The 15888-nt window shown below is 42.8% G+C and overlaps 1 protein-coding gene across 2 annotated transcripts in view; it reads left to right on the top strand.

Moving 5' to 3' along the window:
- The window catches only part of KIN (Kin17 DNA and RNA binding protein), a 59806-nt gene that overhangs the window by 31034 nt on the left and 12884 nt on the right, over positions 1 to 15888 (top strand). For both annotated transcript variants that reach the window (XM_068272655.1, XM_068272656.1), the window contains 3 exons: positions 3033 to 3081; positions 6233 to 6290; positions 6448 to 6568. In XM_068272655.1, coding sequence (XP_068128756.1) covers positions 3033 to 3081; positions 6233 to 6290; positions 6448 to 6568 — 228 coding nt within the window. The remainder of the gene's footprint in view (positions 1 to 3032; positions 3082 to 6232; positions 6291 to 6447; positions 6569 to 15888) is intronic.

The following is a 15888-nucleotide window of genomic DNA, read 5'->3' as shown; positions in this document are numbered from 1 at the left end:
GCTGAGAGCCGCAACAGCGCCCCCGCTGGAGTCAGGGAAGGTAAATAAATTCATCCTGTTGGGCTTATCGAGGGAGGATTGCCGGAGACTTTGGGGGAGCCAGCACTGGATTGGCTGCAGCTACAGCGGAGGGGGAAGCCTCACTGGGACCCTGAGGCTTCCCCCTTTTTTATTGTTACAGGTTCTCTTTAAGGTAACAAAAGGAATATTGAAATGAAGTTAATCAGGATCAACTTGCTTTGAGTGATTTTGCTTGTAAATGTGCCGAAAGGTTATTTTTATTAATCAGGAGAAAAATCAGTCCTTTATGAGAAGTTTTTTTTTTAATTGACTCCATTGTCTGGCCGCCTTCTGCAAGGTGGCAGGGCTACACGTTGGAACCTGGCTGATAAGGGCTCCAGTGAATCTTAAGGTGGCCATACACTTATAGATTTGCAGCAGATTCGACCATCAGATTTTTATCAGATGCCAGTAAAGTCGAATCTGACAGGAATCTATCTGATGTGTGCCACACATTAGGAACAGATTTCCAATAGATTTCAGAATTAAATCTATTGGAAATCTATTAAAAATCGATATAAATGCATTATTGCACCATTAGATCCAGTGCAACTCTATGGGCCATCGATCTGGTGCCAGCAGCAGACCGACCTACCTCTTCCATCCTGTCAGATCAAATTGATCGAAATTGATCGCAAATCGATCGATTGGATGATTTGAAAGAATTGATTTCTGATTGATCGATTCTGTAGAATCGATCGATGGCTGAAATCGACCAGTTTATGGGCCAGGGCTGTGGAGTCGGTACAAATATCCACCGACTCCGACTCCTCAGTTTAGGATTTCACCGACTCCTCGACTCCGACTCCTCTAATTTGCATATTACAATCTTGTCGATTGAAAGTATGTAATATGAAATTCGTCTCTTAACTGCCAACGCTTAGGAATTTTAAAAGACAACTGAAGTAAGAAGGATGTGGAGACTGCCATATTTATTCCCTTTAGTCATAGACTAAAACTAGTCCTTGGTAAGAGTACTTGTAAAAGGTACAGAGCCTAAGCAATGTAACTGTGGGTACATGTAAGAGTGATGTGCAGGTACTCTGCAGGGGAATAAGGAGATTCTTCCTCTATTACACATTCTTCATGCACAATCTGAACCAGGTTTATGGGTGATAGACAACACCTCTGTGTTCAATGTGCACAACATTCTCAGTGGATTCCCTGCAGCTCTGTGGAGAGTGCATATGTATAGTACTACTGTGTAACAAAGGAAACCTGAGACAGATGAAATTAAAGTTTTATACATACATGGCTAATCAGTCCCTCGCTGTCCTCCTCCACCACCTGGATCTTCTGCTATGAGTCCAGGTACTTGAGCCAGTCTGGTGTAGTGCGCAAGCACACACTCCGCCGCCGGGAGCGTACTACACCTGCGCAGCACTATTGCGCAGGTGCAGAACGCTCCTGGCTGTGGAAGCTGCATGTGGCCAGACTGCGCTGACAGGCTGAATTACCAGGACTCATAGCAGAAGATCCAGGTGGTGGAGGTGGACAGCAAGGGACTGATCGGCCTGAAGGGGGCTGGAAGAAGCCCCAGGTATGTATAAAATGTTTCTTTTCATCCTTCTCAGGTACCCTTTAATTTGTAGTCACCAAACCAAATTTTAACAACATAATAAATGATTTGATTTCATGAGCAAAGAGAGTGTGTACATTTGCATAAATCAGAATCAACACAGAATTATTTCCATCTCATTGACATCTCTATAAGTGACACAGCTACACATCAGAATTTATACTTACAGCATAGGCGTAGTAGTAGTATATTAGTATATATAAGAGATTCCTGCGTACACATCATATATATATAGTCACAATCAGATGTGTATATCTGACTTTAAAAATACGGGGACTGCTCATTTTGATTGGTTAATTTCATTTTTGTGGACTAAGCACAGCTATACAGCTATGTATGTATACATTATTTATGATGACTATTATCTGAGAAATAGAACATTTTATCATATTTTCTATTTTAATTACAGTTTAAATTCATTCAGAGTCGGTGCATTTTTTTCCCGACTCCAGGCACCCAAAATTGCCCCGACTCCACGACTCCGACTCCACAGCCCTGGTATGGGCCCCTTAATACAGATAACAAGCTGCGACATTCATGTTAGGATGGCTGACAAGGTAGATTGTCAGCTTCCTGGCCAGGAGCTTTTTGTTTGCAAAAGCAGCTAGCAGATTCCATCTTAATATAGAGTTTAGGCAGTGATAAAATACCTTTTCATGTTTCAAACAAAATATTTTATATGCAAATTAGAGGAGTCTGAGTCGTGGAACTATAAACTGAGGAGTTAGAGTTGGGAGTTGGATGATTTTGTACCAACTCCACAGCCCTGGTATGCATGCATTATAAAATATTCTGCCGTTCACCTCTTGCAAATGTGTACTGTAATATCTTAGAGGATTTTTAATTTGTGACTTAGTTTAATAAAATTGCTAGTATCCTCTTATTGGTGTTTGGCACTTATTAACCTAATGTAACATCATTGGCATGCCGGAAAGAGTGTTTTTGTATAGGACAAGGAGTGTGAAAAACAAGTTGTTTACCTGAAATTACTATGGCTACATATCCACTGAGCTGCAGTGTTCATTTCCGAAATGGATACGGAACCTGTGATTATGGGAATTGCATCCGTGATACTTTGCTGAGCCATGCAATGGAGATTTGGAAGCACGCTGTGGAAAACTGCAGTATGCAAATTTTTTTTCCCTCACATGCGATTCTGATGCAGCTTATTGATTTTTGGTAGATTGTAATTACACATCTGAAATCGCATGCAAAAAATGAGGCAATTTGTGGCTAGTGGAAATAGACTCTAACTAAAATGCCTGGATTTTTCTAATATTAAGGTCTGGTTTTGCTTCTAAAACCCTTGCTCTATACTTGATTAAAGCCGTAGGCTCTGATATGTTGACAGTATCACTGTTATCACTTAAACTATTGTTGATCTGTTTTTCAGGAATCTCCTGTATACACCGAATTAAACCGAGAAAGTGAGGAAGAAAAAAGTAGGTTTAGTTTTTTAAAGTCTTTGGAATTTGCCTTGTCCTCACCAATAGAGTACTTTAAAAAGGAAAATTGCCATGTATCTTTGTATGGTTACCACTATATATTCCTTGATTTTATGTTTGAATACAAATTATGTACAGATATTTCATTGTATTCAGAAGAGAAGCTTCCAATGGAATGGACAATGCTCTCAAAATTGCATTTCCTGCAGTAGAAAGTTACTGTATACTACTAAACTATATGTTGTGTGGGAATTGTCATGACAGCTCTATTTACACTGTTATTCAGGTAAGGACTACAAGTGGCCATCACTTTTTTGTGGCTACCTGATAGGATGAGGCTGTCCTGCCGATTGTCTGCCTCTAAAACATTTAGCCATAGGTGTGCCTATAATAATGGCTTTGTTTAAAAAGGGTGCCAGATATAAACTATATTGAAGTTATCATTTATTAAAATGGGTGCCAGGATATGCCGTAAAATATTGTTTATAATACAGATATTGTACTATTCCCCACTGTAACCTCTATTTTTATGTTTAGTAAAAGTGATAAAATATCATTTAATTTACCAATATTGTATTACTTCATTCGCATAGTAAATGGTAAAATATCTTTACTACTTACTGATATTTTACTATAAGCTAACCTCTCCCTATTCTCACACAGAGGCCCATATGTAATTCACTTTTTCTCCTAGGTGTTGATGTCAAATTTGTTTTATAAAATGCCTTTTAAACCACCATCAAGCAAGAAAATAATTTTGATCGTACTTTTTCACCAACTTTTTGGTACTTTTTCAATTATAAAGTGCTGAAAAGTTGTATTAATCGCTTGAGGACCGCAGGCTTACACCCCCCTAGTGACAGGCCATTTTTTACAATTTAGCACACTGCAGCTTTAACAGTGTGCTGCATGGCTATACAACTTAGCACACAAATGAGTCTTGCCTGCAGAAAGCTCTGGTGGCATCTGATTGTTGCTGCGATGTTTTTTTGTTTGTTTGTTTGTTTAATTAATTTAAATGTTTTTTTTTCTTTCTTTACTTACCCTTCCTCCCCCCCAAGAGTCAATCAGTGTGATCGTCTCTCATAGGCATCAGCCTATGAGAGCGATCACTTTGTGAGCTTCTCCTGGGGACAGCTCAGTAACAGAACTGTCCCCCGTACATCGCTGCACTAGATCGCAGTGCTGTACAACCGTAAATGTTTTATTAATTTTATTTCTAACAGCCTGGCTGATGTCGGAGCTCCACTCTGTCACTCAGCGGGGATGCACGTGATCCCCACTAATCTCTGCCCCGAGGTCTCTGCCCCCAGGTCCTGGGGGAGCCACCTTCCCGACTCCTATGTGTGTTAGGTGGTCGGGAAGGGGTTAAATAGATTAAAAACTATCCCTTGTTGGTGCCTAACCAAGACTTTGGCATTTGCCTTGTCCTCACCAATAGAGTACTTTAAAAAGGAAAATTGCCATGTATCTTTGTATGGATACCACTATATATTCATTGATTTTATGTTTGAATACAATTTATGTACAGATATTTCTTCTGAGCTGTTTACAGTTATCACCATGGTGATATAATTGTGATAACGGTAAAACAGCTCAGAAGAGTTATTAAAGACAGGAGTTAGTGAATTGAGGCCAATGTATAGAATCATAGCCATTTTCATTTATTTAGTGTTGGGAGTATTATGTTTAGGGCTCAGCCACACTATAAGCGCTTTTCTGAGCGCTTGTGATTGATGAGAGCTTTCTGCTCCCATTCACTTTTATTAAAATCGCGATAAAAATACCTTTAAAATTGTCCGATCACATTGATTTTTTTTTTACTGCAATTTTTAATCTAATGTTATTGCTAATCGCTGAGAAAGCGCTTATGGTATGGCTGAGCCCTCATCCTTGGGAATGCTAATTGTAATTGTTGGGTCACTTGGGTCACTCAAAAGATATTCAGAATAATTTTGGGCACTTTTTCAAATGTGCACATGCACAGTCAAGCCTGTTAGCAGTTGGACATACTAGAAAATCATGCTTAGTCTCTATAGTTAAATACTGCTGTAAAGGGGCCCATACACTGATCGATACCATATCGATGGATCGATCGATTCTATGGAATTGATCGATTGATTAGAAATCGATTCTATCAAATCAGCCGATCGATTTGCGGCCGATTTCAATCTGTCTGACAGGATGGAAGATCTAGGTTGATCTGCTGCTGGCAGCAGATCGATGGCTCATAGAGTTGCATTGGCACTAATGGTCCAATAATGCATTTAGATCAATTTCCAATAGATGTCATCCTGAAATCTATTGGAAATCTGTTCCTAGTGTGCGGCACACATCAGATAGATTCCTGTCAGATTCGACTTGACAGGCATCTGACAGAAATCTATCTGATGGTCGAATCTACTGCAAATCTATAAGTGTATGGCCACCTTAAGTGTGTGAGTGTATGTACATAAGAGGGGAGGGGGAGTGTTATGGCCTTTATTTGTTCCTTATCTTGCTATCCTCAAACTCCAATATGATGATCCTCAATCTCCAATATGATAGCTTAAATCCTGCCATAGGAGCTTTTGATCAGATGAATATCAGTTTTCCTGGAGACCACAATCTACCACTTGTTGTTTGATCAGATGACGGACATCGATCTGATGCCACGTTGATCTCACTGTTGCTACACGTATCTTTGTACTTCTTTGTGCATTGCAAAGCTATAGAAAGTTACTTGGAGTGCCCCATCTTTCCACCCTCTTTGCACCCACCCATTTTAAGCAGAGGAAGAATCGGCATGAGGTCTGCAATTCAGATTAAAAGTAAAACTCGCGGGCCATGGCAGGGTGGGCAGTAACCTTATCCTTGCTGCCATGTTAAGCATTGGAGATGGAATGTGATGGAATGCAATGTGGAGCGTATCGGCTGTAGGCGGCAACAAGGAAAAGTTAACTTGCCTCTCTGCTGCGGACTGCAAGGTTTACCCAGAATTTGGAATCTGAACGGCAGAGCTCTGCACTTTCAAAATTGCAGGCAACTCCAAGTGTGTCTGAAACAGGTCCTGTGGATCCCAGCCCTCTGCTACTCTCTGCTACTTTTGTTACCTGTATGCCATGAGTCTAACTGTAAATCTAATGGTGTTTTTTTTTTCCCTGTAAAGTTGCATTTAATTTAGGCAAATCTGCAAGTACTTCAGTGGCAGCAACTTCAAAATCCAGGTAAGGACAGGAGAACAAAAGTGTGTGTGTGTGTGTGTGTGTGTGTGCGTGCGTGCGTGCGTGCGTGCGTGCGTGCGTGCGTGCGTGCGTGCGTGCGTGTTTTCATAGCTTTTTCCATTCTTTTTTTTCCATTCTTCTTTCTACAATTTTTTTTTAGTTCTGTGGCACCCAATGCACTGAAATCTGCTACAGCATCAGGGGGTGCAAAGAGGAAAGAACCCTCACAGAGCCAAGACAAGGAAAAGAAGAAGAAATCTGCTCTTGAAGAAATAATAGAGGTTTGGTGATGTCAGTCAAATAGAAATAAAACTCGTCATCTTAATAGTTCAATATTGAGTCGTGCCACCCTGTAAAGCGTGAACACCTAACTTTACTTGTTCATCTCCTGCAGGACAAGTATCTACATCCCTGAAAACAGCACTTGAGCTCCCAGGGGCATAGATACTTTCCCAGAACGTCTCAGGACAGCAACCCTGAGACTTGTCTCCATCCACTACACACTGGACAGGAACTAGATAAAAAGATTTGCATAATTGGTTAGGTAGCAGAACATATATAAACCCTCTCATGTCCTTACCCCCTCAGTTGTCTTCCTGTCCAGCAGGATGCTAGATGTGAGGGGAGTGCTGGCCACCCATGCTAGTTGCAGGAGCCGCGGCTTGGATGATCCCCTGGGTCTGCGCAGGCTAGTTGTCCGGGCGCGGGATCATGCAGCACGCTCTGCCTCCCCTGAGTGAACTGAGCGTATTGCGGAAGAGGATCGAGCGCTCAGGAAGTCCCGCCCACCTGTCATGTGACCGGCGCCGCACGTGACCCGACGCCGGAAGCAGGAAGTTCCTGGCCGGCGTGCGCTCCACGGAGAACGATGCTGCATGGAGTCAGCAGGCTGCTGACTAGACGGCAGATGCGATGGAGGAGCGCTTCTGGGAGCAGTAGTTCGTTTAAGGTATAGAGCCATTTCCTGTGGGAAAGGGGGCGGGCAAAATTGTTAAGAGCTATTTAAGCTGGGCTATGGTCACCATTTGGCTGTTGGTGACCATGGAGGCTGCCGCTGGATCTTCCTCCCAGGGCTCTGTGGAGTCAAGCTCCGTTCCCTCTCTGGTATGTGCATTAGTTATTGCTACATATCTTGTAAGAGAGGTTTATTAGGCTTCTTTGTGCTAATGGCTGGTATTTATTTGTTGTTTCAGCCAAAAATGGATAAATCAGACTCTAAAGCTGAATCCAAGTCTGGATCAAGACAAGAAAGAGCTGATAAGCCTGAGAAGCCTGATAAGCCTGACAAATCTGTACCTCATTCAGGTTCAAGATCTGCGCATAAAACCCCTAAGAAATGTGCTATATGTGGGAATAAAATGTCCTCATCATCTAAGATACTATGTCAGGACTGTACACAGAAGGTGGTCAGAGATGAAACACCTACTATGATGGAAGAGTTAAAGGGTTGGATTAGGTCTGAGATTTCCTCTGCAGTGCAGACGATTAAGACACCTGAGACTACAGTTAATGTGGTTCCTACCCTTTCTCCTGCTATACACCCTGCACCTCCTTCAGACTTGCCAGGTCCATCAGGTTCAGTTTTAGTAGATGACCCTAATCTAAAGAGGAAAAGGAAAATAGATGATTCAGAAGAATCAGATATGTCAGAAGGGGAGTTGGAAATTTCCTCTCTTGAAGAAATTCCATCAGAAACTGAGAAGTCTACTGATAAATCTGTTAAAAATAAGAAGTTTGCTTTTTCCACTGACTTTATGAAGGAGTTGTTAGAAGCTATGCACCAGGCTATGGGGATTACCACGGAACAAAGAACTTTGTCTCCGCTTGACCAGATGTATGAAACTGTCTGACCCTCAAACTGCTTTTATACCAGTACATAGTACTCTTAAGGGAATTATCAAAAAAGAATGGGATAATCCTGATAAGAGAGCTTTTTGGCCAAAATCCTTGAATAAGAGGTATCCTTATAGTCCAGAAGACCAAAAGTTTTGGGGGGCTTCACCTAAGCTAGACCCATCCTTATCCAAGGTGTCCAGGAGGTCAGATCTTCAATTTGAAGACTTTGGAAGTCTTAAAGACCCAATAGACAAGAAGATGGATAACATCTTGAGAAGGGCCTGGGAAGCAGCATCCCTGAACTTCAAGCCTTCTGTTGCCTCTACAGCAGTAGCGAGATCATTAAAGCTGTGGCTAATTGAGGTACAATCCCAGATTGCTTCAGGGACGTCTAGGGAAGAAATTCTGAACTTTTTTCCAAAGATCTTACATGCAACTAATTATTTATCTGATGCAGCAGATGATTCTGTTAGGCTTACAGCAAGAACTACCGCCCTGGTTAACTCGGCCAGAAGGGGAATCTGGGTGAAGACCTGGCAAGGAGATACGTCATCTAAGTCTAAGTTATGCAGTATTCCATGTGAAGGGGGCTTGCTGTTCGGGTCTAAGTTGGAAGAGACCCTGGAAAGATCAGCAGATAAGAAGAAAAATTTTCCATATAAAAGGAAAATTTTTCGTCCCAATCGTTCCTTTCGTCCCTCAGAAAAGACGGAACATAATAATAGAGGTTCCCAAAGAAGGAAATGGGTCCCTAACAAGACTCAGAGACCAAGAAATAACCCTCAGTACTCTTCCTCGGTGCAGCAACCAAAGCAATGACGCCAGGATTCCAGTGGGGGGCAGACCCGCGCACTACTACGAACAGTGGCAGACAAAATTCAAGAACAGGTGGCTTTTGAACATTGTCTTAGAGGGATACAGGATAGAATTTGTAGCTCCAACACCCGCCCAATTCTTTATAACCCCCTCCCCAAGACTACCAATCCAGGCCCAAGCTCTCCAAGACGAAATAAACTCCTTGTTAGAAAAGAGGGTCATACGAAGAGTGCCAAGATGTCAAGAAGGACAGGGGTTCTACTCGCCTGTATTCCTCATAAAGAAACCTCAGGGAAGCTTCAGATTCATCTTAAACCTAAAGAAATTGAACAAAGTAGTCAATTACAGAAAATTTCGGATGGACAATATCCGTTCAGTAGTAAGCCTACTGCAGGAAGGAAGCTTCTTGACATCGTTGGATCTCAAAGATGCGTATCTGCACTTGCCTATTCATCTACAATCACAGCAGTTCCTGAGGTTTGCAGTGGAATTACAAGGAGAGGTAAGGCACTTTCAGTTTGTTGCCCTCCCCTTTGGTTTGTCATCTGCTCCGTGGCTTTTTACAAAAGTTATGGCTGAAATCTTAGCAGGCCTTAGACTTCAATCCATCCAAGTTATGTCTTATTTGGATGACCTTCTGATATGGGGCCCTTCAGTGGATACTGTGAGTTCCCAGACGTATATCACTATAGACTTCCTTCAGTCCCTGGGGTGGTTGATTAACTGGGAGAAATCATCCTTATTTCCCCTACAGAAAATGGAATATTTGGGGTTTCTAATTTGTACGAATAATAAAAGACTTTTCCTGCCTGATAGGAAATCGACATTATTGCTAAAATCTGTTCTCTCTTTTCAGAACCAGAAGGCAATATCACTGAGGAAGGCTATGGCTTTATTGGGGACAATAACCTCTTCATTCCCAGCAGTTCATTGGGGTCAGCTGCACTCCAGAGTTCTACAGACTTGGATCCTATCCAAATGGGACAAACGCCTCTCCTCTCTGGACAAGAAATTCTTAATTCCATGGAGTGTCAAACAGTCGTTACTATGGTGGATCGAACCTCACAATCGCCTGGCAGGAAATCTATGGGAGTTTCCAACACAATGTATCATCACAACGGATGCGAGCTCTTGGGGATGGGGTGCTCATCTGGGTTCTCAGACAGCCCAAGGACAATGGTCAAACAGAGTGCGACTTCAGTCTTCAAACAGCAGAGAGTTGCGGGCAGTCTGGGAGGCTCTTCAAGTTTTCAGTGCCCAAATCCTGGAAAAACATGTGACAGTCCGCACAGACAACAGCACGGTGGTGGCCTACATAAACCATCAGGGGGGCACAAGAAGCAGGTTACTACAACTTCAATCTTCCAGGATGCTGCACTGGGCAGAGAGGAATGTGCAATCATTGAGAGCAGTGCACCTGAAGGGAACCCTGAATTGCTTAGCGGATTATCTGAGCAGACGGAGTCTCTCACAAGACGAGTGGAGTCTCAACGACCAAGTATTTCTACATCTGATAAAGTGGTGGAAGGTACCTCAGGTCGATTTGTTTGCCAGGAGAAACAATGCAAAGTGCCATCTGTTCTGCTCCCTGTGTCCCGAGGACGAGCCGTGGGCTCTGGACGCATTTTCAATCAGCTGGAGTCATCATTTGATGTACATCTTTCCCCCTCTTCATGTAATCTCCAAGGTGGTCAACAAGATTTATCGAGACAGGGCTCAAGCAATTCTGATTGTCCCATATTGGCCCAAGAGACCTTGGTTTGCGCCGCTACGGCGGTTAGCGTCGGAGCATGTTTTGCTCCCGGATCAATCGGACTTACTGATGCAAGGCCCAGCATGTCATCCCAATCTGAAGCTCCTTCGGCTTTCCGCGTGGAGCCTGAATGGAGTCTATTGAAGAATAAAGGCTTCTCTAATAGACTATCAGAAACGCTTATACAAAGCAGGAAAAAGGTTACACGTCAGATTTACTATAAAGCGTGGAAAGTTTACAGTAATTGGTGTATTACCAACTCCAGAAATACGGCACAATCAAATTCTGTTTTAGAATTTCTTCAAGAGGGTTTTCAGAAGGGTTTAAGCATCAGTACCTTAAAGGTGCAAGTGTCAGCATTGAGTGTTTTCCTTGACAGAAAATTAGCGGAGGAAGAATTTGTCATAAGATTCTTTAAAGCACTGAAGAGGCTTCGCCCCGTAGTTCAGAACACAGTACCTCCTTGGGATCTTAACACAGTCCTCCAGGGTTTATGTGATCCTCCCTTTGAACCTCTGGAAGAGAGTTCAGATAAGCATCTATCTCTTAAAACGGCGTTTCTCTTAGCCATAACATCAGCTAGAAGAGTGGGAGAATTACAGGCTTTGTCAATCTTAGAGCCATACTGTACGATATCAGATGACAGAATTACGCTTAGATTGGATCCGGCTTTTCTACCAAAAGTTGTATCAAAGTTTCACAGGTCTCAAGAAATATTCCTTCCTTCCTTCTGCAATACACCATCAAATCAAAAGGAAGAAAGACTGCATCATCTAGACGTCAGACGATGTGTTCTAGAATACTTACAGCGTACTAGTTCTTGGAGACATTCAAATGCCCTGTTAGTGTTGTTTGCAGGCAAGTTTCGAGGTAAACAGGCTTCTAAGACAACCATAGCCAGATGGATAAAGCAGGCTATTTCCTTGGCTTATTGTCAACAGGGGAAAGAACTTCCAGCAAGATTGAAGGCTCATTCAACCAGAGCAGTATCAACTTCATGGGCAGAGAGGGCAGGAGCATCAGTTGAGCAAATCTGCAAGGCAGCCACCTGGTCAAGTCACAATACTTTTGTGAGACACTATAGACTTGATGTATTGTCTAGTGCTGATTTAAGTTTCGGCAGAAAAGTGTTACAGGCTGTAGTCCCTCCCTAAATATTATCTTGTATATCATCTCAGGGTTGCTGTCCTGAGACGTTCTGGGAAAGACCAAAATTACTTACGGTAATTTCTTTTCCAGAAGTCGGAAGGACAGCACCCTTATTGCCCACCGCTGTTTCTTATTAAATTTATTTTGAAGCATCATTATGTGTGGAGTCTTTTTGTACCAACTGAGGGGGTAAGGACATGAGAGGGTTTATATATGTTCTGCTACCTAACCAATTATGCAAATCTTTTTATCTAGTTCCTGTCCAGTGTGTAGTGGATGGAGACAAGTCTCAGGGTTGCTGTCCTTCCGACTTCTGGAAAAGAAATTACCGTAAGTAATTTTGGTCTTTTTCCTTCCTGTTTACGAGCAGTGCACATGCGGCATTACACGGTAGTGCACAGACTGGTGTATGGGAAGCCAATCAAATTGTCTAATGTATGAATCATCACTGTTGCAACAGTGATAATTCTATTGTAAACAAAACAAGCTGTCACTTCCTGCTAGCAGGCCCAGGAAAAGATAGCTGAGAGGGGGAGAGAGTCGCTAATACCTGGTCTAAGGGCGGGCTTCCACTTGTAAATGATGCGAATGCGGCTACGGAGCCGCATCGTATCACTTCCGCCGTCGGCCGCATCACTTCCGCATCTCCTGATGCAGAAGTCCATGAAGGAGATGGGACGCGGATGCGGCAGTGCGAAAATCTGCACCGTGCTGCAGATTTTCGGATCACTCCGCACCGCACAACATGCACGCAGTGGAAACTCTTCCACTGGTGTGCATGTGTTTCAGCACACCCATGGTGCGATGCGGCTATGTAGCCGCATCGCACCGCTCCTAGTGGAAACGGGCCCTTAATGAAGACAAGATGCCAGCCTCACAGAAGGATGTAATCTGTATTGCGATTAAATTTGGACCTCATTGGTAGGACTTACAAAGGGCCCTACAAAAACATTGACATGTCCTTATGTTGGATAAGAAAATTTTGGTTAAATCAGAGTTTTGATCTCCTCAAAGTGAAACATGGCTTGGTCAATATCAAGATAGGGAGGGAATGTTCCCCTGTAGCTCATGTGTCAACTGTAGATTCATCGAGAGGAGTAGGACGTTCACTAAACATAATGGATCTAAAATATAATTTACGGGACTATAAACTGTAACTCCAAGCGAGCTGTGTACTCTATCACATGCCCTTGTGGTCACGTGTATATCGGCAAAGTGATGCAGCATCTACGTAAGCACATCGGTGAACATATCGCTAGTATCCGCAATGCTGACCTTGAAAGCATTTTGGGAAAACACTTCAAGGTTTACCATAATCGCTCTACTGAGGTGACGTCAACTATAAGATGATGTTGTGGAAGTGATGAGTCATACGATTCCACCTTGAGAAAGCTCTGGGAGGCGGGGCAAAATACGCATGCGTGGATCCATGCTGCCCTCACACTGTTGTTGATCCATGCAGCCACCAGCAGCAGATGGGCCCCCTCATTGCGCCGCACTCTAGGCCTTCCCAGTGCACTGGCGCCAGAGCATCTACACTGAGTGAGCGGCTGCTTGCCAACATTATTGCAATTATCCTGGTTTTGTACCTGCATCAGCCATAGCTTGTTGGTTATACTTAAAAAGCATCCTCAAGCACAGATTTGAAAATAATGTTGAATAAGGATGGTATAGACGTGCAAGTTTTTTATGCAGTTTGGAAATGGACCAGTTGAATTCCACCTCTGCTTGATTTGAGTGGTCCATTTTGAAACTACTTATATTTGTATAAAAAAATTGCATAATTGTGCATCAATGTGAAATTATTTGTATCTCATAGACCATCTATATGGTGTACAAATTAGAGTGGTCAAATGCTATGGTTTTTTTTTTTTTTTTTTTTTAAGTGAAATGCATCTTCAGAATCCGAAAAGTAGTATTTGAACTCTTTGCCCTTCATGCGCACAGAAACCTGTAACACACACCGTGATTAAAACTAGTGTTGCTTAAATAGTGGGCGTTACTTTAGAAAAACTGCTGTGTTTTGTGTAAAGCCAGTACACGTGTGACAAGGCTTCCCCTGTCCCTACGCTACATTGATCAGCACAAGAAGCAGACCTTTCGGGCTTGATTCACAAAGCGGTGCTAACTGTTTAGCACGGGTGTTCTAAACAGTTAGCACGTGAAGTGCCGTTTGCGGACTTTTGCGTGCGCAAATTGCGTGCGCAACAGACCGTGATCGCGTGAATCGCTGCAAATTGCGCGCGCAAAAGTCCACGAATGGCACTTCACGTGCTAACTGTTTAGAACACCCGTGCTAAACAGCACTGCTTTGTGAATCAAGCCCACCATGCTTTAGGCCTTATTGCTTGGTGATTGCAATGCATCAATTGATCCGGAAAAATCACTCCCTCCCCAAACTTGCGGGCTGTTCGGCGGAACAGGCCGAATTAAGAATTGATCCAATCCAACGGGGCAATGTGAGCGGATTCTGTTGATTGACATAGGATCTGTTAATAGTTATTAACTTAATGTACGCTAAACAGACATTTTTTGGACCAGTGTGAACCGGACATAAAAATTGGGGTTCTGAATTTTTTTTTTAAAGGAAACCCACATATTATTCTTCAAAACCGGTTTGCAGTAAATTAAATTAGCTGTAATGACCTATGGACAAGAGAGCAATAGTTCTAAGTCAGGTCACACATGACACTGAAACAAATACATACTCTCTCATTTTGCAGGAGCCTAAACTAGATAAAGGTGGGTGCTAAAGGAGTGTGATTATATCACATCAAGCCCACAGTACTTTAATTGACCCTCTGTATTAGTGCTGATAAAATTTGGGATATCCACTTACAGACGACTGCAGTATTTTGCAGAGAAAACTGTGATTTAAGACATTTTCTTTGTTTTTTCCTTTCCTATTGTGGGGATGTTTGAGTACTGGGAGAGGTTTGTTTAGGTTGAATAGTGTAATGCTTAAGTGCTCTACCTCTGACATAGGCTTTTCCTGTTCAGTAAGCCAGTACCTATTCAGCAGGAGTTCTTGGGCAAGACTGCCCAACACTGCTACTGCCCACTGAGTGCACGCTAGTGGCTGCCTTGCAAGCGCTTTGAGTCCAACAGGAGAAAAGCGCTATACAAATAATGGAACCATATGTTTAAAATAAAACAGCATGTGGTGTTAAATAATTGTATATACCATATTTTTTCGGAATATAAGACGCACCTTTCCGCCACCAAAATTTTGGGAGAAAAGTGGGTGCGTCTTATATTCTAAAGATACGGAAGAATGAATGCAGAGTGCGCAGTGAAGCTACCGCTATACATTACCTGCCTCTGCAGCTGCGATCCTCTCCCCCTGGCTCCGTTAGCGATCCTCTCCTGCATGTCCTCTCCTCCTGGCTACCGGCAGCGCACTCCTCTTCAGTGGGGGTCATTCATGACGGCACGCGTGACCGTCTGGTGCACGTGCACCGTTAGTGTACAGAGACAGCATGGATGCAGGCAGCAGTATGGAGGACCTGGCTGTTCAGCATAGTGGTAGGCATCCTGGGGTTCCTGCCTACCGCTGCCACTGAAGAGTAGTGTGTTGCCAGGAGGAGAGGACATGCAGGAGAGAATTGCTGACAGAGCCAGGGAGAGAGGATTGCAGCTGCAGGAGCAGGTAAAGTATGCAAGTTTATTGTAATGTAGTTAATTGTAGTGTAGTGTCGTTACATGCAGTGTAGTGTTGTTTAAGTGTAGTGTGTAGTGTATTGCTGTATAGCTTAGTTGGTGGGCAGCTGGGATCAGTGTAGTGTAGTGTAGTGTAACTGGTAGGGACAACAGGGCTTAGTGTAGTGTAGATACAGTGGGATGCGAAAGTTTGGGCAACATTGTTGATCGTCATGATTTTCCTGTATAAATCGTTGGTTGTTACGATAAAAAATGTCAGTTAAATATCATATAGGAGACACACAGTAATATTTGAGAAGTGAAATTGAGTTTATTGCATTTAAAAGTGCACAATAATTTTTTAAATAAAATTAGGCAGGTGCATAACTTTGGTCTCAGTTGTTATTT

This window comes from Hyperolius riggenbachi, chromosome 3 (assembly GCF_040937935.1).
Source record: "Hyperolius riggenbachi isolate aHypRig1 chromosome 3, aHypRig1.pri, whole genome shotgun sequence".
In the NCBI taxonomy this organism is placed as follows: Eukaryota; Metazoa; Chordata; class Amphibia; order Anura; family Hyperoliidae; genus Hyperolius; species Hyperolius riggenbachi.
Note: the sequence above shows the minus strand (reverse complement) of the source record. Positions and strands in the feature narration are given on the sequence as shown.